The sequence below is a fragment of the Macroventuria anomochaeta genome (genome assembly GCF_010093625.1).
Source record: "Macroventuria anomochaeta strain CBS 525.71 unplaced genomic scaffold BU25scaffold_6, whole genome shotgun sequence".
NCBI lineage: Eukaryota > Fungi > Ascomycota > Dothideomycetes > Pleosporales > Didymellaceae > Macroventuria > Macroventuria anomochaeta.
Window position 1 is genome coordinate 285,023 of NW_022985367.1, and position 22,865 is coordinate 307,887.

Sequence of the window (22,865 nt, forward strand, 5' to 3'; positions counted from 1 at the left end):
AACATCTCAAGCTTCACCTTTACTTCCCTACGCAGTGCAATCTCTCGCTATCTAATAACTCACTCTTCCTGCCAATGAGGCGTGAGATACAAAGCCAGAGGAAAGCAACGGTGCTGCCTGTTTGGTCACAACTGGGGTTCTCCACGTGCTCTAGCTGCCAAACCTGCACCTACAAAAATCTTCCTTCTCTCCGGCACAGCAGCCTCCTTCCCTCAGTCTTCACATGACGGAGTTGATGCATCTCTCCTTCTCCTCTCTCTTTTGCAGTAAGAGACGGCCAGAAGCTGCGGCAGTGACTGGTAGCTGCTCGTGTGCACCAGCTCCATATCTGCAGGCTTCTCGTTGCCACCACTCCTCCTGCTTCACACACTCAACACGCTCCTTTCGTGTCGTTCCTTTGTACACCATTGCGTTGCAAGCATTGTCCTTTCGCCTTGAGTTTGTCTGCACCACTTGCGCTCCTTACAAACGCGTTACTGCTTTGCACAGCGTTGCAATGGCGTCCAACAACATACCGCTTCTATGCAACATTTGCCCCAAGAAGCCGAACTTCAGCGATGTCTCCCACTTACTCACACACATTGCCAGCAAGGGGCATCTGTCCAACTACTACAAGGTCAAGGTTCGCTCAACGCATGAAGAAGCCTCTCGCCGTATCATCGACACCTACGACCGATGGTACGCCGACTGGAACGTCGAGGAACTCATGTCAGACCGGATGAATCAGAAGGACAAGCGTCGCACGCGTGCAAGACCTGCTGGTACGGTCCTTGCTCCTTCTCCTACACTATGCATTCGAGGTCATTGCTAACCTTTATGTTGCTGCAGCTCGTTCCATTCCTGCTCCAAGGATTGAGGCTCCCGTCCCACGTCCAGCTCGTCGTGCCGCAGTCGGCGGTCTTCTCGATCCGCGTCTCTCAGAACAACAGGTCATTAAGATAGAGCCAGACTCTGGCACACCAACACCTACACCGCAGCCCGGTCCCGTGCTGCGTCACAGAACCTTCGCGCCTCACCTGCAATACTGGCCTACCGAGTCTCGTGCCAGCTCCCGTAGCTTCACAAACCCAGATTACGAGACCTCGAGCGAATACTCAGACCCCAGCGAGCGATCGAGAAGACGATACCAGTATACTGCAGAGGACACATGTGCCATTGAGGATGAGGCGCCCGAGCCTGCTGAGGATACAATGGCTGTCAGCGAGAGTACCAAGCTGAAGGGTGTGTACTGGCCCGGCATGGACATCTTCGACTCTGCCACCCCAGAGATGCGGCGCAAGAGGAATCAGAAGAAAGACCATTCAGTCGTCGAGCAGCTGGAGCTCAATTCGCAGGATGTGGAAGCTACTGAGCTTATCTTCACACCTCACGGGTCGTTCAAGCGACAACGAAGAATCTCCAGTTCGGTCTTCGATGACGAGGAAGAAATTGAGATCAAGACCGAGAGTCCCCGGCCGGTCTTCTCACGGCCTGCCCTTGCGAGCATGGATCCCAACATCCCTCGTCGGTCTCGACCGGGCATCCGCGCTCCTATGTTCCCGTTCCAAGCTCGTAGTCAGTACGATGACAGACGTGGCCGCCCAGGCTTTGACTACAGCATTGGCGACCGCGCTCCCAAGCGTAAACGAGCGTTCGACGTCTTTCAGGACGACGAGATATCTTTTACCCAGCCAGCCAACTTCAACTACCTTACTTCAGGCTTCGGCCACCAGGCGTCGCCATCACCACTCCCAGGATATGGTTCTTACAAGCCACTCAACGATCCCTTCCAGTATGACAACAAGGAAAACGTATTCCCCGCACTTCACCAGCCAGCCTTTGGTAACCTTCACAGCCACCAAATGCCTGGCTACCATTACCACGCTTACGCCTACGGCCTCGGTCAAGACCAGCAGGGCCTTCAACATGGTGGTCAGCTGTTCAGCGCCAACGGTGCTTATCAGCAACAGACCCAGGATGACGACGAGGACGATCAATGCACTATTACAGCTCCGCCATCCCCAGCTACGAGCTAGACGTGCGCTGCGACTGACAGTCTATCAATACTCACTCCCAGCTTCGGCATAATCTTGGTCCTTCCAGCTGCGGCTTTACGGCACGATACCCAACTGATTGACTCTCGCTCCACCTTTTTGTTTTACTCTGTTTCGACAAGCGAGAGCGACATCACTACCTTTGCGCCTGCCTCTTCACGATGTTGGTGCTGGTTCACTTACTTATGTTACGCGATATGGATCATGACTAACGACATTCCATCAATATCATATGGTTACTACCTACGAAAGCATGCGGCGTTTGCGGGCTGATCTTCGCCACTGATGGATGCAGATGGGTTGTAACATACGCTTCTTCGTTATATATGGTTCAATAGATTTCTTCGAAATATTTGTCCTGCGTTCAGTATGTCTTCTTCACACATGTCGCTGTTGAATGCTCGTACGCAGCCACAAGTTGTCCTACTCCCATTTGCCTTCTGATACCATCTTGCGCGCTCTATGCGACTTCTCCAGAGCTTCCGTCAGCTCGTAGCCATTGACATACGCATACAGTGCTCGCAAAGCACCACCAGCGACCCACATCGTCGCTCCACTGACGGTAAATAGACCAACACGCTGATACGTAGTCAGCAATTCGAAGATCGGATACGGGTAGTATCCGTTGTGCGAGTAGCAGATCTCCTGCAATATCGTCAGTGCCAATGACTTTCGGCAAGCACAATACAGCACTTACAATCCACCACCAATATGCGAAGGCGACGCCTATACTGACTCCCAGAGTCAACAACGGTGCCTGCGGATTCATCGGACTACTGGGCCATGGCGGAGATAGCAAGATCGCATCGATGGTCAATACCACCGCGGGTACCAAGTGGAAGCACAAATCCGCGCCGAACGGAGGAAGGGGTAGGTCTGGCGGAATGACAAGGCCAGTGTCGATGAGCCGGAGACCCCAGTACAAGATGCTGATTACGATCTCGATTGGGGCGGCTACGAGGGAGAGGTAGTTTTTGGCGGCGAAGAAATAGTCAGAGAGGGTTTGGGGTGATGACGCAGTGGCGTTGGTGGGTGATGTTGAGGCCGTGGAGGAAGAGGTGATGTCGGCGAGGAGGCCGAAGACGAAGCAGAGGGTTGAGATGGATATGCCGATTATGGTTAGGAGTTGGAGGTGCCAGCCGTATGAGGAGTTCTGGAGGCTGTTAGTCTATGATTGTTTAAACAACAGTATCTAATCTTTTTTGTAACCCTCCTGAAGAATTCCATCCACGGATCACATTTGGCTGGGTATACTCACAAATTGATTCGGGTTATCGTGCAAGCTTCACATGACGTCAGCGTGGTTCGAATGATTACTTGTCGAACTTACAATTTGAACGAGCTGTAGAAGCTGATGAGGCCAACAGCCTTGGATGTTATCAGTTCAATGCCCAACCGCGTGTTCAATGGTACTTCTTACATGCAAGGCACCCGAGAATCCCTTCGATGGAGCTTCCAATCGCTGAAGCGGATGCCGCCGGCCCAGCTCAGCAGCCTTTTTTGTAGCCTTCATTGTATTCCAAAGGATATATAGGTGTGAGAGATGGGAAGTTACAAAGCAATTCCTCTTGCAAAATTATCTGATATTCAAGATGACGTGTTGTCAATGTCCAGCCAAGTGCACCCTTGGTGTGAGCCTTGGCCAATGACCCCACGTGGGTGACTAACCCGGCTTCACACTTCATGCGACATTCTGCGTCTCCTCGTTCCTTTGTTCATCGACGGTTGATGCAAGCAGTCGCGTCTTTACATACATAACAGCAACCCGCAGCTCCACAATATGTACCAGCTGACGTCAATGGCCAGGCTTTTGTCTGTTGCGGCACATCGCGGCACTTTAACACCACGAATCACGACACTGTTGGCTAAACTTCGCCATTACTCTGGAAATACTTCGGCTTAGCAGCAAATTTACAAGATAGCTGACCTTGTTGAGCCAATAGTTGTGAGATCTGCTAGGTCTCCGAGGTTTGCCGGCTCCACTGCTGGGATTCCACGATGCGTACCGTCCTCAATCAGACGGAGACGCTCGCCGTGTCTCCGGCAATAGTAAAATCATGGCGAGCTCCGGGCCATATAAGAAAGACTATGGCCTCTGTAGTACATAGTGCTAGTCAAGCGTTCATACCCTCTCGTTTACTTTTCCGGATACTTGTTCTTTGTTCCTACGTACACAGCAGATTTGGACTCGAGGAAGTGTGAACCACAACGTGAATTGCATCAGTGACACCACTCAACCGCCATGGGTGCAAAGACTGAGACCATCCTTGGGTCTCTTACCTTGGAGGAAAAGATCTCACTACTCGCTGGAAAGGACTTTTGGGAAACAGTCCCTATCCCAGACAAAGGCGTACCGGCTATCAAGGTATGCAACATGAGCTATCGGATTTTGACTTACTCTGATTTTCTGTAGACCAGTGATGGACCCAATGGCGCACGAGGCGAAGTCTTCGCCGGAGGAACACGAGCAGCATGCTTTCCAGCTGCGGTTTGTTCAGCTGCCACATGGAACCCAGAGTATGCCCACCGAATAGGCAATGCGTTAGCGGAAGAGACGAAGACGAAGAGCGCACGAGTTATGTAGGTTCAACCTTGGAATACAGTGAGCTATGGCTGATACAAGACACAGACTCGCGCCGACCATGTGCAATCACAGACATCCTCTCGGTGGCCGCAACTTCGAAAGCTTCTCAGAAGACCCCTACCTGACGGGCAAGATGGCTGCCAATGCCGTCAATGGCATTCAGGAGAAAGGCATCGCGGCTACGATCAAGCACTTTGCGGCCAATGAGCAGGAGACCGAGCGTCTGTCTGTGGACGAGGTCATCTCCGAGCGTGTACTAAGGGAGATCTACCTTAAGCCTTTCGAGATCACAGTCAAGGAAGCTAACCCGTGGGCTGTCATGACTGCTTACAACAAGGTCAACGGAACACACGCAGACTCCAACACATTCCTTCTGAAGCAAGTGTTGCGCGGCGAATGGGGCTGGGACGGTCTTGTCATGAGTGACTGGGGAGGCACAAACTCCACAGCTGATTCTCTGAACGCCGGACTGGACCTCGAGATGCCCGGTCCCACAAGATGGCGGACGAAGGAGGCTGTCGTAAAGGCTATCAAGGATGGCGAAGTATCCGAGCAGACAATCGCTGACCGCGCCCGCGAAGTTTTGAAGCTTATTGAGAAGGTTGGAGGATTCGATAACCCCGAGATACCTCCTGAGCAGTCGATCGTCAACCCAGCGCACAGCAAGCTGATTCGAGACGTTGCGGGTCAGGGTATCACACTCCTAAAGAATGACGGCGCGATCCTCCCTTTGAAGAAAGAGAAGGTCAAGGGCAAGAAGATCGGACTGTTTGGACTGGCCAAGGAGGCATTGATCCATGGTGGTGGAAGTGCCAGTCTCAATGCCCACTACCGTATCACACCCGAGGAAGGCCTTGAGAACACGTACGGCGATGACGTCGAATTCAAGTTCGCGAAGGGTGCTCAGACCTACCGGCTACTGCCACCTCTTGCGAAGCACTGCAAAGACGCTGGAGGAAACCACGGCTGGAGAATGGAACTATTCAAGGACGGTGACTCGTCCAAACCCTGGAAGACCGTTGATGCCTTCAAAGAGTCTTCGTTCAGTCCTATTCTCGATCACGAAGCAGTTGGTAAGGAAGTCAGGCTTACCACAACCTTCGTCCCATCTGCAACAGGCAAACACTACCTCGGCTGCTCCGGCATCGGTCCCACTACTGTCACTATCAACGACAAGGTAGTGTTCGAGCAGAAAGGAAACTCTCCAGACCCGATGGGCTTTCTTCTCGGCGGCAACCCAGAGGAAGAGTTCACCGTTCCTTTCAAAGAGGGCGAAACATACAAGATCCAGATCCACACGCTACCACCCACTGGTGGCTCTGAACAGGGCATTCTAGCCGGTCTTCCTGGGTTCAGGATGGGCTTCATGCTGGAAGAGGAGCATGATCTCGATCTGCTCACACAGGCGAAGGAGCTTGCAAAGGAGGTCGACATTGCTATCGTGTTCACAGGGCACACTCCAGCTTGGGAGACTGAAGGTCAGGACCAACAGAGCTTCAACCTGCCTCGCAATGGATCTCAAGACGCTCTTGTCGATGCAGTGGCATCTCTGAACCGCAACACTATCGTGGTGAACTCGACCGGTGTAGCCGTCGCAATGCCATGGTTGGACAAAATTGCTGCACTTGTCCAAGCTTGGTTCCCCGGTCAAGAAGCCGGTAATGCAATTGCTGACATCATTTCTGGCGCTGTCAACCCATCCGGAAGGCTGCCTGTCTCGTTCCCCAAGCGCCTCGAAGATGCACCTGCTCATGGCAACTTCCCTGGTGAGAAGAAGGGCGATCAGCTTACTGTCAAGTACGAGGAGGGTGTCTTTGTCGGATACCGTCACTACGATCGTGTGTCTAAGGAGAAAGTTCAGTTCCCCTTCGGCTTCGGCTTGTCGTACACCACTTTCGCCCTCAACAACGGAAAGGTTGAGCAGACGTCTGCAGAGGCCTTTAAGGCTACTGTATCGGTCAAGAATACCGGTAGCGTTGCAGGCGCCACCGTCGTCCAACTTTATGTCGGTAGGAAGCAGCAATCCCCTGAACACCCCGTCAAGACGCTGGCGGCGTTCAGGAAGGTGCATCTGGAAGCTGGCGAGGAGAAGAAGGTTGATCTGTCGCTTACGCTCCGAGACTTTGCGTACTTTGATGAGGCGTCGAAGTGTTGGAAGGTTGATCGCGGCCAGTATGACTTCTCATTTGGTCAGTCGACTGCGCAGATTGAGAGTGTGTCTACCGTAAACATCGAGGGCAGTCGTGAGTTGAAGTTGTAGATGTCACATACCTAAGAGAATGTTCAGGTTAGATGGCTTCAGCATAATTAGAGTTGGCTTTTATGATCACTTTCTGATCATTGGAGACTCCGTGGCGGTATTGAAGTCCTTTAACGGTTTTATGCACTGACTGCGCTGAATCATCGGGTCTAGAGTAGCTGACCGAAGTCTGGTTGAGTGCGCAGTTGCCTACACGGACTCGACAATGCGGAGAAATGGCACAGTATAAGTAATACTCCCTCTGGTGGGCTTTGTAGCTATACAAGCATGCAGAATTCCACTACGAGAAACCCACATCGGCACAAGACCCCGGAGTACCACCTTACGACGTGAACGCCAACTGAACTCCACGATGACAACAAAATTAGGATCGACCATCTCGTTCTTCTGATTTCCGCCTGAGATCAGAGACAGAATTTGCGGCAAGTTCTGGAAATCCAACGGTTTCGTTCAGGTCAATTACAGCGGCGTCGCTTACCAGGTACAGCATCGCGCGTCCCTAGCACTGCCGCTATGGCCGCCGAATGTGCAGAAGTACGACTTTTACGAACTTCTGAAATCATCATCTTTCCTACTTGCGAACAAGCAAGTATTTCAAGAGGCGCTCGAGCAACTAGCACGGAACGCGGCTTGGGGGACTGGTGAAGACTCGCACCGCCTCTACACCGGCATCAGTAGCTAGGTATCAACAGAGGTATATCACGCGATCCCCAGACAAAGTCGTCAGTACTTCTCACCGTGGGGTTCCCAGTTACTGGACCCCATCGTCTCTTTCCAAGCAGTTCCTGAGAGTGCCCCCATATACGGCCGGTACCTGACACACGCAGCGCTACCCAAGGTGCTGCTCGGGGGTGAGAAGGTGGCATTCGACGTGGTTGGGCGGGAGCAGAAGAAGCATACATCCAAATTCAAGAAAATGGAAGAGACGGCAAAACATTAGAGCGCGGGGGTTTGGAAGAGAGGGAATAGACTGTCGAAGAAGAAGAAAACGGGAGATATAAGCCCAGGGTCCTGGAGTGTATGGGATGTGTTCCATACTGATTTGCAGACCATCTGCAACCTAACAAAGCATCTTAGAACTACAATGCCAACCGTGCTGTAGCCATCTGGGTATGGCGGGTCGGATTTAGGGGATTTTGTGACCCCAATTTGGGCCTCCAGCGGGTTTGGGTGACTGCGATGACGTCACGGGGCTTCGCGTTCTAGCGCGTCGCAACCCCCAGACTCTATTGCTTCCCCGCACACGTCCATGGCCAGGAGCTTATCGCTTCCCCATTCTTCCCCTACATCACAGTTTCCCATTGCCGGTCGCGAGTGCCGCTCTTCTATCTCACCTCGCTCGCGACAATGGCACCCCAGAAACGCCAGTACGGCGATCTTGGGAACGAAAGCTCACCCTTCAATTCACCACAGAACGCGTACTCGTCTTCGTCCACGCGCTATACGAACACATCCTCGTCGCAAGGATACGCGAATTCGTCGCCGTCACAGCAATACGCTCGCGCGCCAAAGCAGCCCCGTACCGCACAAAATACATACCCTTCGCGAACAGCAACCGGCTCTTCCCAGCACGACGCTCTAGTCATTGATAGTGAGGGTGACGAAGACGCGTCGCAAGAAGTATCGGACTCGGCACAGGGCTATAATGAGCATCAGCACAGCTACAGCCTCTACGGCATGCTTCCTAACAAAATCGTAGGCGTCCGATACTACAATGGCTACGCAACAGTAGGAGAGATGGTCATCTGTAGGCGCGAGCCTCAGAATCGGTTCGACAGTAATGCGATCCAGGTTTTGAACGTGCAAGGAGAGCAGATTGGCCACATACCGAAAACATGGGCTGCGAAACTGGCAAAGTACATGGACAACCGCAGCCTTCTGGTGGAGGCGCACATCACCGGGCCCAAGGGCATGTTCGACTGCCCTATCGAGATCAGACTCTATGGCACGAACGAGCCAGTTGAGCGTGAGAACCTCCTGGCTCAGCTGAGGGAGGACAAACTGCCAGTCGGACACGCAGCTGATCGCAAGCGCAAAGAAGCGGCGGCGCAGAAGGAGAGGCAGCGTTTGGCCAAAGAGGCTGCGAAGAGAGCGAAGAAGAACGGCGGTGCTGTTGTTGGTGTGGACGAAGGCCAGAACTGGGAGAATGGTATGAGCGAATACATGGCTGGCTCATCGCAGTCTGATGGTATGGGCCAAGGACCCAGCCTGGAGGACATCATTGGCGGCAGTGAGCGCTTCAACCCCAGGAATTTTGAGAACGTGGTTGAGGAGTTTGGCGTCAAGGAGCAGGACCTGGCCGCTATGCCCAAGGCAGCTCAGCCTGAAGCCCTTCAGACTGAGATGCACCCCTTCCAACTTCAGGGATTGCAGTGGATGTTGGACAAAGAGTCTCCACAGCTACCGGCTCAGGGCACCAAGGACGTCGTCCAGCTCTGGCAGCGCCACTCTCGTATGCCTAATGCCTTCACAAATTTGGCTACCAACTACTCGGTCACCAACCCCAAACTGGCCTCTGGAGGTATTCTAGCAGACGACATGGGTCTGGGCAAGACGATTCAGGTCATTTCGCTCATTATGGCCGACAAAGAGCTCGGTCGCCGATCGCCTGATGCAGCTGATGCCACGCTCATCCTCGCGCCAGTCTCTGTCATGAGCAATTGGAGCACGCAGATAAAGAGGCACATCAAGCCAGAACACGCCCTCCGAACCATGTTCTGGCACGGTACGCGCAAGGAGCCTATCACGCCCAAGCAGGTCGAGAACTACGATGTGGTCATCAGCACATACGAATCCATTTCATCAGACTGGTACTCACAAAAGAGCACAGCTCTGCCAAGGAAATCAGGTCCCTTCTCGATTACTTGGAGGCGTGTCATCCTCGACGAAGGTCATAACATCCGAAACCCCAAAGCCAAAAAGACTGTGGCCATCAGCAACCTCCTGACTCAGTCACGCTGGACACTAACAGGCACACCGATCATCAACAATCTCAAGGACCTCTACAGTCAGGTCCGCTTCCTGCGCCTTTCTGGTGGCCTCGACTCCTTCGAGATCTTTCACGGGGCCATCTCACGTCCTGTTCTGGCTGGTGACCCACAAGGAAACAAGGCCCTACAGCTGCTCATGGGCGACATCTGCTTGCGACGCAAGAAGGAAATGTCGTTCATTGACCTTCGTCTTCCTGAGCTGTCGGAGTATGTCCACAAATTCAAGCTCCATCCACATGAGCAAGAGAAATATGATGCACTTGAAGCACAAGCGAAGGGTACTCTTGACATTTACAAGAAGAATATCGGCAACCAAAAGGCTTTCGATACCTACCGCCACCTCCTTGAAGTCCTCCTGCGTATGCGTCAGCTCTGTAACCACTGGCAGTTGGTCGGCGAGGAGCGACTTGAATCGATCATGAAGCAGCTCGAAGCCGAAGGCGTTGTCGACCTCACTGCAGAAAACAAGGAAGCCTTACAAAAGATGCTCCAGCTCTCCATCGACTCGCAAGAAGACTGCCCCATCTGCTTCGATACATACAAAGACCCAGTTATCACCAAATGCGCACACACATTCTGCACGCCCTGTCTGGAGCGCGTCATCGAACTGCAAGGCAGATGCCCCATGTGCCGCGCCGAACTCGAATCCTTCGGTTCCACAACCGTCAAACCTGCCGTCGAGACCTCCGCAAAACCCGAACCCACCGCCGAGTCCGAGGCAGACAAAGCCTCCCTCGAGAAGAACACAAGCAGTAAAGTCGAGCAACTCCTCCAAATCCTCGCCGCCAGCGCGAAAGACAAGACAAACAAGACCATCATCTTCAGCCAGTGGACATCCTTCCTCGACCTCATCCAAGTCCACTTAGCCTCCGCAGGCTACAAATACACACGCATCGACGGCTCCATGAGCGCCGTAACCCGTGACGCCGCCCTCGAAGCGCTCGACAATGACCCAGACACTACCATCATGTTGGCCTCTCTGTCCGTCTGCTCCGTCGGCCTCAATCTAGTCGCAGCCAACCAGGTCATCATGGCAGACAGCTGGTGGGCGCCCGCCATCGAGGACCAAGCCGTCGATCGTGTGCATCGCTTAGGGCAGAAGAGGGAGACTACTGTGTTCCGACTCGTTGTTGAAGATAGTGTTGAGGAGAGGGTGTTGGGGATCCAGAGTGATAAGAGGATGTTGATGGCTATAGCGTTTGCGGAGAAGGAGGGCGGGAGGAAGAAGAATGTCCGCAGTGGTGGACTGGGTGATCTGACGAGGTTGCTTGGAGAGGGTGGTGCAAGCGCAAATGCGGGTGCGACCGCAAATGCGAGTGGGAGTGGCAACGGTGGCAGCGGCAGTGGTGGTCGAGGGCGCAAGAAGTAATGTGCGTGGTCATATATGGCGAACATGTGAAGGAAAATATGAGGAAACGAGTGAAGAAGGCGTTACGGTTGTCTACAGTATACCCCATCACGCAGGCTCTCTGGAATTTATGGCTCTATGATCATACATGGTAAACTGTCGATGCTAAACACTCATTTGTGTCACAACCCTTACAAATCGTTTGCTGGTTGTATACAAGCTCTGGCGTTGCAGGAAAAGCCAGCTGCAACGTCGCAGCCTCAAACAAAATCTTTATAGTCCCTCAGAGACTTTATTTGATTGCAAATATTCTATGAATCTGCACTGAGTACCTCTCGTACTTTGGACTAATATGGGCTTCTTACTTTGCTCTGCTACTTGAGAGGCAGGCTTCATTCTGCACTAAGCTTGCAGCTTACGTAGTTCTACTTGCGCTATGCGGATCAACTTTACGAGATCGTCTTGCGATCACAACATAATTCTTCCGGCGGTAATGCAGCAACAGCGGAAGATGGTAAGGCGTGACCGTTGGTAAGACCCACCCCGATGGGCGACTTCATGTTCACGCCCCTGCATAGCGGTCCGTAGCGACCTCTTCTTTCGATTAAGCTTTGCTCCACTTACCTTTTCGAGATCTACACTCGCCCTCATCTCCGATACAGCGAGGTGCTCGTCTTATCGCGACAATATTGCGTGCTTCGAAACTTACATAGTACATAAAAGCACAGAAAAGAACTCGAGATGATGCCCTCACGCAGCTGTCGAGCTTCAGCCACTATCACGAGATGCGCACCACCTCACTTTTCGCAGCACTCGCCGCAGCGAAGACAGCGCTGGCCAAGGGACCATTCCTCCAGCAGGTCACTCCGACTCAGTGGATCATCGGCAATGACCTGTGGAACGTCACCCAGGGTGCAACCTACGCTACCAATCTCCAGTATCAAGGATCAGACGCAGTAGGCAAAGCACAAGGCCACTATGCTGGTGTCGGTACGTAAATCTACCAACTTTTCGGGTGATTGACTGAACTCTGTCGTAGACGGAGAAGCCAATCTGGTTTACACATCTGCCAAGATCGTCTCGAACTCTCAAGACTACATCGATGTTGCCTTCTCCTCCTCCCTTGGAGACCTTCACTGGGTGATCTACCCCGACCTAGCCGGCGCCTACCAATACTTCGTCAACAAAGCACTTCCTGACCTTTCCATCTTTCGGACTCTGTGGCGCCTCGATCCAGCCCTTTTCACGTATGGCTTCAACACTAACAAGAACGAGAAGTTGCCAGACTTTTCCCTCTACGCCAATGCTCCGGAGATTCAGGATGAGACGTTCCAGTTCCCTGATGGAAGCTATGTCACCAAGTACGATTTTGCGAATTATGTAAGGGAAAGGGATTTTGTGGGTGTTTTTGGCGATCAGACGGGAAGTTGGTACATCCATCCGACGAATGAGTACCAGCCAGGAAATCACTTGAGCCAGACCTTGACCGTAAGTCCTATCATAAAGCTTTCTCAAAGGTACGATGAGCTGATTGGAACAGGTGCACCGCGAATCCGCAACAGGCGATGCCGTACAACTCAATGTTGTGCAAGACACATCCCATTTCCGCGTGGGTGTCAAGACACCGCAGCCTGTAGGTAAGATCTGGGGCCCATGGCTTTGGTACTTGGTACGTTACCTCCCGTGCAACCCCCACGATGTCGTCTAACGCTTTTCAAGAACAACGGCTCCGTGTCGGATGCCCGTACTCGCGCCGCCCACGAGCGCGCAACTTTCCCCTACTCCTTCCTTAACAACACTGCCTACCACTCTCGTGGCTCGATCAAAGGCAAACTCACTCTTTCTGACGGCCGTCCTGCAGCTGGCGCAGCAGTCTTCCTTGGCGATACTGACACCTCCATCCGCCCACTTGTTCAAGGATCAAACTACTACTACACCACCTTCGCCGACGCCAGCGGCTCTTTCTCAATCCCCAACGTACGCTCCGGTTCCTACGGTCTTATCGCTGCATCGAACGGCGGTGTCATCGGAGATGTATACACGAACTTTACATCCCCTGTCACCATCAGCAAAGACAAGACCGCGGACCTGGGAAGCCTGACATGGACCGTCCCCTTGAACGAGAAGATCTTCCAAATCGGTGATTTTGACAAGAAGGCAACGGGCTTTACAAACTCAGGATTGCATGTCCATGGCCTGACCGAGAAGAGTCCCGCGAACCTCACCTACACGGTTGGCGTCTCGAAGACCTCCGACTGGTACTACGCGTCCTCGAAACTTGGTTCTTGGGACGTCGTGTTCAACACTTCCGCTCCTTCTAAGACCGCGAAGGCGCTGCTGAGTGTGTCGCTGGCTGGCTACTCGCAGTCTACTTCGCTCACCATCTATCTCAACGGCAACAAGACGATAGGCACCATCACTAAAGACGCTTTGACCAGCGATCCGGCGCTATATCGCTCTGGCACCATTAGTGGAGAGTGGCGGTTCCTGCAGTACGAAATTGCTGCTTCAGATCTAAAGGCGGGGAAGAACGTGCTCAGCTTCACTACAGATAGGTACACGCTGTGGAGGGGTATACTGTGGGACAGCATTATCCTTGAGTGGATTGTGTGATCTATATTGGGTAGAGGATGATCGTCGGTAGCCTGGAGGAGGTAGTGCGCATGTCTCTTCGTGTGGGTTGAGACCAGTGACAGCCCTCCGCTAGTATGATATCGTGCACTTCCTGCTTACCAAACTCGTGTATGACCTATTTGCTCCTTAGACGCGAAGAACATCGTGACAGACCGTCATAAGCATACCCAAGACGACAGGCAATCTGCCCTTTAGCATACTGCCCCTTGGATACAACCCATGACCTCCAGGCTTCACGAACAGAACGAAGATTGATGGTTGCCGCATCGAGATCTTCCTGCAGTATGCATGGAGTTGTGCATCGTCCATGTCTCACCGCTGACAGTTAACGTGACTCGTTACTTTCTGGGCCATTTCCATAACGACATGGGAGAGGTTGAGTAGAAGGATGGTGCTTGTGCAGGGTCTTGCATGCCGTAGAAGAAGAAGTCAGCTGCAAGCAGGCCGTTGTATGAAATCATGGGAGGCAGTCAAACCAGCCCGGGCCTCTGTTCTTCAGCTGATAAGTAGTCGAAGGACTACAAGCATTTGCAAAGGCAGTACGAGTACGTCGCATTTCCATGGGCGTTCTTTCGATGCATGGTCGAGGGCGAGACCTGTTCTCGAGTAGCTCGAAAAGCTGGACACAAGCTCTTGGTCCTCGAAATTACAGGAGATACGCAGTGCTGATCTGCAAGACCATTCGCGACCCGATTAGGTTTCTGGGGACTACCGTCGTTCTTATCGTTTCCGTCGGCATAGCTTCGAAGCATGATCAAAGTTGAAATCTGTTCTCGGGCAGCAGGAAAAGTCAGACGCAAGCCCATGGTTTTCAAGATTACGGGAGGTATTCAGCGCCAACCCGCAAACCATTTGCAACCTGATAAAGTCTCTGAGGACTATAATGATGTTTGTAGTATCTTGGGCAGATATGCCAATCTCGTTACATAGCGTTCTGCATACAGTCAGCCCCAGTCTCAACCACGTCGACGTGCTGGTACCGACATTCGCAATCAATCGTCCAACCTGCGAATCAACATAGCAGGCTAACCCGCCCTCAGGTCGCTGGGATCTTATCTGTCCATGGGTATCGTTCCCCTCTTCGTCCGCTGGCGCATCGATGTCGTTCTCTTGAGCTCTTGGCCTGTGCTTTCAGCCCGTCTAATCCGAGTCCGAGTCCGAGTCCATCTCCATCTCGGCGTCGTCATCGTCGTCGTCCTCTTCTTCTTCTCCGTCGTCCTCTGCCTTCCTCTTCTGGCCCTTCGCTCTCTCTTGCTCGTTGACGGGGACGGCCTTCTCCAGCGCAGCGCCGAATCCAGCAGGATGTGCGGGCGCCTCCTCAGCCACCCTCTCGGGCAGATCGGGCTCGGGCATCTTGTACGTTCCGTCGAGCTTGGCTATTGTGTCGGACTTGGTCTTTGCGTATGCGATTTGCTGCCATCTGTCAGTCGCGCATACACGTGCGGTCTAGACAGAGAGGTCTCGACGCACCATGTCCTTTCCAAAGAATGTGAAGCCCTGCAGCGCGCGCATTGCTTGGGTGGACGAATCGATGTCGCGGAACACAACGTGCGCCTGCCCTCGCATCTTCATGGTCTTGAGGGCGACAACGTCCAGGAGGACGCCGTATGTTGCGAAAATCATGTACAGATTGCGCTTCAGGTCTTCTTTGGGGAGCTTGTCGTTGAGGTTGCGGACGTATAGTCTGCTGTCGTCAGTGCCTGTGCATTGGGGAGTGTAATGAGGTTACGTGCGTCCTGTTCGGCATCCCCTCCTTGTTGGCTGGCGCCGTTCCCGGCGGCCCCCGTGCTTGTGTGGCCATGATGTGGGAATGTGTGGATGTCTCGGTGGTGAGAGCTCCCCGCAGAAATCGCGTTCGCGGTCGTCGGGCCAAGTCAAAAGTTCGGGGACGTGCGTGCTCGCCGCATGGTCCGCGGTAGGTACGGCAACAATCATCGCAGCTGTCTCGACCACACCGACAAGGCCCCGAGAAAGAGAACGGACGGCGGAGGAGCGAACACGGACGGCGGCTATGGGTAAAGCTCCTTGATCCACTTCCGCCCGAGACTCTGCCACCATCTCTCTTGCGCCTCACCTCAAGCTCAACACCACACGTCGCCCTCCATGGGCGTCTCCTCACCCGCCGCGTTGAGCCCCCGGCCTAAGCCGCCAGGCTCGCACCTTGCAGTCCCCGACCGAGCAAAAGCGCTCTCAGGCCTCTCACGCGCCGCCAAGCCCCCTGCCAGCGCCCCAATCACACGCACACCCATCGATGGCGGAGAGGCAGACATGGCCGAGCAGATGAACGATGCACTGCGCTCACAGTTCGTGTCGGGTGCACGTCTCGGTGAAGGAACCTACGCCATAGTCTACGCAGGCCACTACAGACACGACCCTACCAAGCTGGTGGCTATCAAGAAGATCAAGCTCAACGCCGACTTCAAAGACGGCATCGCCATGGACGCCATCCGCGAAATCAAATACCTCTCAGAGCTGTCACATCCAAACATCATAAAGCTACACGCGGTCTTTAGTACAAAGGACCAGAACCTCTCTCTCGTGCTTGAGCACCTCCCCTTGGGCGATCTCGAAGGCCTGTGGAAGAACAAGAGCATCACATACAGCTCCGCCGACATCAAAGCCTGGTCCAACATGCTCTGCCAGGCCATCTGGTTCTGTCACGCCAACCACGTCCTCCACCGCGACATCAAGGGCAACAACTTGCTTATTGCCGCCGACAACACCGTCAAACTGGCAGACTTCGGTCTCGCACGTTCCTTCGCAGACCCCGGCGCAAAAATGACCTCCAACGTCATCACCCGTTTTTACCGGCCTCCAGAACTCCTCTACGGCTGCCTCCACTACGCCGGCAATGCCGACATGTGGTCCGTCGGGTGCGTAATCGCCGAGCTCGCGCTGCGCCAGTTCTTCCTGCCCAGCGAAACAGACCTGCAGCAACTCTCCGTTATAATCGATGTCTTCGGCACGCCCAGCGAAGAGTCCTGGCCCGGCGTGGGCTCACTGAGGTACTACCAGCCGCCGCCGAACCGCAGCGCCGTCAAGCTTCCGCAGCCGCTGAGCTGGTGGAGGGGACGCCTGCCGTTGCTGGGTGACGATGGGATTGATATGGTGCGCGGCATGTTGGCCATGGACCCGCAGAAGCGCTTGACCGCCGAACAAGCGCTCCAGCATCGATACTGGACGAGTGCACCACGGCCTACAAAGAAAGAAAACTTGCCCAACGAAGGCGGGGGCATGAAGAAGGAGGGCGAGGATCTGAAGCGGAAAGGTGGTGAAACGCCGGCAGGCGCTGGCAGAGTCGACAAAGTCGCGCGCAAGCTTGACTTTGGTGGCATGTGAGGCTGCCGCTGCACTTCGTTACCACATCGAGCCAACCCTTGAGAAACGGGACTACACTCCGACGCACTGTGGAGAGGTGGGTACGAAAGCGAATGTCAGCAAAAGCTTGACCGCGGGACCATCTCCCCAAACAGGACCCAGGAGGGAGGTACTGTCGCGTGCTTGCCGCGGGACTCGGGGAGTCAGAATAAGCTTCTTGCTGTGGCCCTGTCGTGGGTCGGGTGCGGTAGCGACGCGGTTAACATGCGGGTCCGATATCACCCGAAGATTTGTTTTCGCTGCGGGTCGCGCCTCCCCCCCCTTGACCCGCACGCTGCTGCACATCATCGCTTGCCATGGGCGTTTTCGGAACACGGGAGGGCTTGCTTAAGCCCGGGATAACCGTACTTGCATTGCTTGGAGTCTGGGGTTGTGATCTGGGGTTCGGGATATTGGCCACCGAGCTAGACGTCAGGTCTTGAATTGAGACATTTACGATAGACGTAGACTTGACAATGCAGACCGAGATGCACCGCGTATGAGATGGAAAGACAGTAACATGATAAGAGTATCATACGTAAACGTTTTGGTGCGATTGCGGCATTGCGCCTTTTTTCCGAGTCGAAAGTTTGACACGAGTGATGTGCAGAGGTAGTTGTAGTCTCCAAAAACATTGAGGACTTACAAAAGCCGCTACAATACGTACTGAAGATCTCCCGATTTTTGGGCTTTCGATGGTGCATGCTGATACTACTAGCGTGTGAGCTGCGAAGGACTTGGCTCGCGTTGCACAAAAGACTAGCTATCAATACAACATCTATGTAAATCAAAACTCGGATACAAACTCGGAACTCTTCGAGTTATGGGAGGTATTCAGTGCCAGTTTGCAGACCATCCGCAACCCAACAAGCTCTCTTGGAACTACAATGAGTTTTCGTTGCTTTGAAGTTGGACGGAACACATGTAACAATAGACATACATTCGTTTGCTATGTACCATACTGATTCGTTGCGCAAGGGAAAGTCATAACAGGTGCCCAGTCCTTGCAGGTATAGCGGACACCCTCATCAAACACGCTTTTCCAGTCTTCCATTTTACCTGACGAGCTTGCAGACAAGGTCGCCAGAGTCAACAGAGTCGCCCTCGCGGACAGACAGGTTGCCGACCTTACCGGAGTGAGGTGCGGAGATGACCATTTCCTGGAGTGGTTGTCAGAGACTTGTTCAAAGTATGCATGGAGAAAAGATAGACTTACCATCTTCATGGCGCTGAGAATAGCAACAGGGTCACCCTTCTTGACCTCGCTGCCATCGTGGACACGGACCTCAACAAGCACACCAGACATTGGTGCACCGACCTGGCTGCTGTCCGTGGGGTCGGCCTTGGGCCTCGAGACGTTCTCGATGGCAGCGTGCTGGTCCTCAACAGTGACAGTACGGGTCTCTCCGTTCATCTCGTAGAAGACCTCACGCAGACCAGTCTGCTCGGACAGAGGTCCAACAGCAAGGAGCTTAAGGATGAGCACCTTACCCTTCTCAAGCTCGACATGGAACTCCTCGCCGATCTCAGGACGCGACAAGAAGTAGCGTGTGGGCAGGACGGACAGATCGCCGTACTTTGTGGTCCATTTCTTGTAGTCCTCGAAGACCTTGGGGTACATGATGGAGGATGCGACGTCGCACTCGGTAGCATCACCCCACTTGCCCTTGAGGTCGGACTTGACCTTGGCAATGTCGACGGGGTCGAGGTACAGACCAGGGCGCTTGTCCATCTTCCTGCGCTCACGGAGAGCTTGCGAGCGGAGAGGCTCAGGGAAGCCGCCGTACGGCTGGCCCATCAGACCCTCGAAGAACTCTAGGACCGAGGATGGGAAGTCGAGCTGCTCAGCCTTGTTGAGCACATCGTCGTAGGAAAGCTTGTTGGAGACCATGAACTGAGCCAAGTCACCAACGACCTTGGAGGTAGGTGTGACCTTGACAATGTCGCCGAGCAAGTCGTTGGCCTGCTCGTATGCCTTCTTCGTCTGAGCCCACTGCTCACCGAGACCTTGCTGCGAGGCCTGGAAGATGAGGTTGGTGAGCTGACCACCGGGGATCTCGTGCTCGTAAACCTCAGGGTCAGGACCGGTAAGACCAGCCTCGAAGGGCGAGTAGACAAGACGGAGCTGAGCCCAGTATGCGTCAAGGCTGCGGATGGCGTAGGCATCGAGGCCAGCATCGCAGTCGGTGCCCTCGAGAGAGGCGAGGATAGCACCAATGCTGGGCTGCGAAGTCATGCCAGACATGCTGTCAATGGCAGCATCAACACCATCAGCACCAGCCTCAGCGCAAGCGACCATGGAGGCAACACCGGTACCGGCGGAGTCGTGCGTGTGGACGTGGATGGGAAGATCAGGGTACTTCTCACGGATAGCACCGATGAGCAGACGAGCAGCGCGAGGCTTGAGTACACCAGCCATGTCCTTGATACCAAGGATGTGAGCACCCATGCCGACAATCTTCTCGACAACGTTGAGGTAGTACTCGAGGTTGTACTTCTTCTTGGGGTTGAGCATATCACCACTGCATAAAGTTAGTATAATCAATTTTATGTGTGATTAGAAAACTTACGAGTAGCAGACGGTACCCTCAGCAACACCACCAGCCTTGAGAACAGCCTTGATACCAACTTCGAGCTGCTCAACATCGTTAAGAGCATCGAAGACACGGAAAATGTCGACACCGTTCTTCTTGGCCTGCTCACAGAAGTGGTAAATGGCATTGTCGGGGAGGGAAGAGTACGCAACACCGTTAGCTCCACGAAGAAGCATCTGGAAGGGAATGTTGGGTACAAGCTTGCGCATCTTCCTCAGGCGGTCCCAAGGATCCTCGTAAAGGAAGCGCATGGCGACATCGAAAGTAGCACCACCCCAGCACTCCAGAGCCCAAGCGTTGGAGTAAGCGTGGCTGGTCTCCTTGGCAATGTTGAGCAGGTCTACGGTTCGCACACGGGTGGCGAGGAGCGACTGATGGGCATCACGCCATGTGGTGTCCATGATGAGGCAGCCCTTGTTCTGACGGACAGCCTTCGCGAAGCCCTCAGGACCCTCCTTGAGGAGGATGTTCCTCCAACCCTTCTCGCATGGCTTAGAGGTGTCGATCTTGTTGCCATTCTTGTCAGTAAGAACGGGAATGGGGATCTCGCCCTTGAACTTGGGCTCTCCGATCTGGCCCTTGATCTGGCTGCCGTTGACAGCGAGGTCACCAAGGTACGCAAGCAGCTTCTGAGCACGGTTCTGGGAGCCGATGAGGTCGAAGAGCGCGGGTGTGTCGTCGATGAAGGTTGTCCAGCACTGGCCTTCGACGAAAGTAGGGTGTGTGAGAAGCTTGATCAAGAAAGGAATGTTGGTCTTGACACCACGGATTCGGAACTCGACCAGTGCACGAAGCATCTTTCGGCGGGCGATCTCATATGTAGAACCACGGCATGTGCACTTGACCAACATGGAGTCGTAGTGAGGAGTGATGATAGCACCTGCAAAGCCGTTGCCTCCCTGAAAATCAAATTGATTAGTTTCTGCACAGCCGAGAGGTTGTCAAGGTGTACTTACATCGAGACGGACACCGTTACCGCCAGCGGAACGGTAGACCTCAATCTTACCAGTGTCCGGAGCGAACGCCTGGGAGGGGTCTTCTGTGGTGATACGGCACTGGAAGGCGAAACCACGTGTGGAGATGTGGTCCTGGGTCAGACCGAGCTGCTCAAGAGATGCACCAGCAGCGATCTGAATCTGAGCTGCGACAATATCGATACCAGTGATTTCCTCGGTAATGGTGTGCTCGACCTGGATACGAGGGTTGATTTCTGGATTTTGTCAGCACACATGAAATCGTGTAGAATGTCACGAATATAACCTACCGATGAAGTAATACCTGTTCTGCTGGTCGACCAAGAACTCAGCAGTACCGGCGTTGCGATACTTGACTGACTGAGCCAGCCTGACTGCATCAGCCAGGATAGCATCGCGGGTCTCAATTGGCAGATCCTTAGCAGGGGCAATCTCAACGACCTTCTGGTGACGACGCTGTACGGAGCAGTCACGCTCGTACAAGTGAACGACATTGCCGAGGTTGTCACCGAGAAGCTGGACCTCAATGTGCTTGGGCTTGTCAAGGAAACGCTCGACGAAGACGGTGCCGTTGCCGAAAGCCGACTTCGCTTCTGATGTTGCTCGCTTGAACGAGTCCTCGAGCTCTTCCTGCTTACGCACTACACGCATGCCACGACCACCACCGCCGAAAGCGGCCTTGATGATGATCGGGAAGCCGAACTCGTCGGTGAAGTTCTTGACATCCTCGTACTTCTCGACGGGATCTGGTGTTCCCGGCACAACGGGGACATTGCACTTGATAGCCAACCGTCTCGCAGAGACTTTGTCGCCGAGTGCGTCAATGGTATCGGGCGAGGGTCCTACGAACTAGAGCAGATTGTAAGCCTCCATTGCACCACCAAATTGCCAATGCAAAATTGCAATCAAATGACTCCCAAGGTTTTCTTGGGTCGCCGACGTGCCGTGCTGCAAAGTTAGCATAACAGGGCTGGCTCGGTGGACCGCCGGCGGCCCCGCTACAGCTTCTCCGAGCACAGATACGCTCAACAGCTGCGATTGGCAATCGCGACCCCTCCACCCATTTCGTCATAGGGTAAACAAAGCGGATACTGAAGGCAGAACTTACGATCAGACCAGCCTTCTCAACAGCCCGAGCAAACTCGGCATTCTCTGACAGGAATCCATAACCAGGGTGGATCATGTTGACGTTGTGCTCGACCGCGATCTTGATGATCTCGTCGCCGGCGAGGTAAGCACCAACGGGTGTGTACTGCCCGCGCTGCCCAATCTCGTAAGCCTCATCGGCCTTCTGCCTGTGCATGCTGAGGCGGTCCTCATGACTGTAGACTGCGACTGTGTGCAGCGACAGCTCGTGGGCGGTACGGAAGATTCTGATGGGGATTTCTCCTCGGTTGGCGACTGGGCGAGCTGTTAGAGGGGCCTGGGAGCTCGACAGGAGCCATTGAGTCTAGCGGCTACGTACCCAGGAGCTTCTTCAGTTGCATGATGGAGCTGCTTGCTCGCAGCCTGTGGTGGACTGAATTTCTGTGAGGGTGATGCTCGCCATGCTCGTCGTCGAATTCATTCTCGTCAATGGCACTCGAGGCGTTCTTGTCAATTGCAAGCGTCGCCATGCTGGATGACTGCAGCGTGGTATTAGGTAGAGAGGGTATTAGGGATGGGAGGTGGGGGAGGAGAGATTGCTGGGCTAAGGGTACCGGGCGAGGGAAACTATATAGGCGGTATCGGACTGGGTTTGCTACGAGTCACTGGGAGCAGCGCAACTTTAATCCCAAAACAGCGACCTAAGGAAAGCTGAAGGGCCAAGGCCAGATCGAAACACGCGCTTGAGGACCCGCACTTGATGTCGTCGTGACCGTCGGCCAGTCTCATGCACGGAAAAGCAACGGAGCTTGCGGCAGGCCACGAATTGGCTAGAGCTCCCTGGTGATATGCATCTCAAGATAGACTTGAACTTTGGTCAAGCTGCACTACGCGAGGCCTCTACATGCACTTGAAACTCTTATCTGGATGGCAGACGAAGCTATGATGACATCTGTCCAGCTCGTGCACCCCCAACAACGACTCGCTGCTGCATGCCCTAGCTCT

At 53.9% G+C, this 22,865-nt stretch overlaps 8 protein-coding genes across 8 annotated transcripts; 5 read left to right on the top strand and 3 right to left on the bottom strand.

Annotated features, from left to right (window-relative positions):
- Window positions 1-44: 44 nt before the first annotated feature.
- On the top strand, window positions 45-2,343 carry BU25DRAFT_407940 (uncharacterized protein). Its single transcript, XM_033705683.1, has 2 exons — window positions 45-761; window positions 829-2,343. The coding sequence occupies exons 1-2, from the start codon at window positions 497-499 to the stop codon at window positions 2,013-2,015; spliced, it is 1,452 nt and encodes a 483-aa protein (XP_033564855.1). The 5' UTR covers window positions 45-496; the 3' UTR covers window positions 2,016-2,343.
- Window positions 2,344-2,348: 5 nt separating this feature from the next.
- Window positions 2,349-3,790, bottom strand: BU25DRAFT_407941 (uncharacterized protein). The gene is made up of 5 exons (XM_033705684.1): window positions 3,454-3,790; window positions 3,364-3,401; window positions 3,292-3,316; window positions 2,731-3,186; window positions 2,349-2,678 (listed from the first exon to the last, which is right to left on the bottom strand). Exons 1-5 carry the CDS (start codon window positions 3,544-3,546, stop codon window positions 2,457-2,459), a joined length of 834 nt encoding a protein of 277 aa, XP_033564856.1. The 5' UTR covers window positions 3,547-3,790; the 3' UTR covers window positions 2,349-2,456.
- Window positions 3,791-4,275: 485 nt separating this feature from the next.
- Window positions 4,276-6,877, top strand: BU25DRAFT_455754 (glycoside hydrolase family 3 protein; the record flags this gene model as incomplete). Its single annotated transcript, XM_033709961.1, has 3 exons — window positions 4,276-4,398; window positions 4,447-4,613; window positions 4,663-6,877. 3 exons carry the CDS (start codon window positions 4,276-4,278, stop codon window positions 6,875-6,877), a joined length of 2,505 nt encoding a protein of 834 aa, XP_033564857.1.
- Window positions 6,878-8,002: 1,125 nt separating this feature from the next.
- On the top strand, window positions 8,003-11,308 carry BU25DRAFT_244891 (uncharacterized protein). The gene has a single exon (XM_033701569.1). It carries the CDS (start codon window positions 8,225-8,227, stop codon window positions 11,234-11,236), a length of 3,012 nt encoding a protein of 1,003 aa, XP_033564858.1. The 5' UTR covers window positions 8,003-8,224; the 3' UTR covers window positions 11,237-11,308.
- Window positions 11,309-11,866: 558 nt separating this feature from the next.
- BU25DRAFT_407943 (polysaccharide lyase family 4 protein) lies at window positions 11,867-13,877 on the top strand. The gene is made up of 4 exons (XM_033705685.1): window positions 11,867-12,205; window positions 12,255-12,703; window positions 12,756-12,884; window positions 12,935-13,877. Exons 1-4 carry the CDS (start codon window positions 12,001-12,003, stop codon window positions 13,826-13,828), a joined length of 1,677 nt encoding a protein of 558 aa, XP_033564859.1. The 5' UTR covers window positions 11,867-12,000; the 3' UTR covers window positions 13,829-13,877.
- Window positions 13,878-14,758: 881 nt separating this feature from the next.
- Window positions 14,759-15,764, bottom strand: BU25DRAFT_244933 (RNA-binding domain-containing protein; the record flags this gene model as incomplete). The annotated part of the gene is made up of 4 exons (XM_033701570.1): window positions 14,759-14,783; window positions 14,834-15,262; window positions 15,320-15,533; window positions 15,583-15,764. Coding segments are annotated over 3 exons (669 nt in total), but the record flags the coding sequence as incomplete, so codon positions are not given.
- On the top strand, window positions 15,743-17,410 carry BU25DRAFT_245044 (Pkinase-domain-containing protein). Its single transcript, XM_033701572.1, has one exon. It carries the CDS (start codon window positions 15,953-15,955, stop codon window positions 17,186-17,188), a length of 1,236 nt encoding a protein of 411 aa, XP_033564861.1. The 5' UTR covers window positions 15,743-15,952; the 3' UTR covers window positions 17,189-17,410.
- An 851-nt stretch (window positions 17,411-18,261) lies between these two features.
- Window positions 18,262-22,390, bottom strand: BU25DRAFT_334523 (pyruvate carboxylase; the record flags this gene model as incomplete). The annotated part of the gene is made up of 7 exons (XM_033702535.1): window positions 18,262-18,366; window positions 18,387-19,728; window positions 19,777-20,699; window positions 20,757-21,010; window positions 21,065-21,616; window positions 21,879-22,175; window positions 22,240-22,390. 7 exons carry the CDS (start codon window positions 22,388-22,390, stop codon window positions 18,262-18,264), a joined length of 3,624 nt encoding a protein of 1,207 aa, XP_033564862.1.
- Window positions 22,391-22,865: the final 475 nt, after the last annotated feature.

Coding starts and splice junctions, on each gene's coding strand:
- BU25DRAFT_407940 (XM_033705683.1), top strand. CDS start 497: ATGGCGTCCAACAACATACCGCTTCTATGCAACATTTGCCCCAAGAAG. Junction 762..828: donor CACGCGTGCAAGACCTGCTG/GTACGGTCCTTG, acceptor ATGTTGCTGCAG/CTCGTTCCATTCCTGCTCCA.
- BU25DRAFT_407941 (XM_033705684.1), bottom strand. CDS start 3,546: ATGAAGGCTACAAAAAAGGCTGCTGAGCTGGGCCGGCGGCATCCGCTT. Junction 3,187..3,291: donor ACGATAACCCGAATCAATTT/GTGAGTATACCC, acceptor AACAGCCTCCAG/AACTCCTCATACGGCTGGCA. Junction 2,679..2,730: donor TCGCATATTGGTGGTGGATT/GTAAGTGCTGTA, acceptor ACGATATTGCAG/GAGATCTGCTACTCGCACAA.
- BU25DRAFT_244891 (XM_033701569.1), top strand. CDS start 8,225: ATGGCACCCCAGAAACGCCAGTACGGCGATCTTGGGAACGAAAGCTCA.
- BU25DRAFT_407943 (XM_033705685.1), top strand. CDS start 12,001: ATGCGCACCACCTCACTTTTCGCAGCACTCGCCGCAGCGAAGACAGCG. Junction 12,704..12,755: donor ACTTGAGCCAGACCTTGACC/GTAAGTCCTATC, acceptor TGATTGGAACAG/GTGCACCGCGAATCCGCAAC. Junction 12,885..12,934: donor GCCCATGGCTTTGGTACTTG/GTACGTTACCTC, acceptor ACGCTTTTCAAG/AACAACGGCTCCGTGTCGGA.
- BU25DRAFT_245044 (XM_033701572.1), top strand. CDS start 15,953: ATGGGCGTCTCCTCACCCGCCGCGTTGAGCCCCCGGCCTAAGCCGCCA.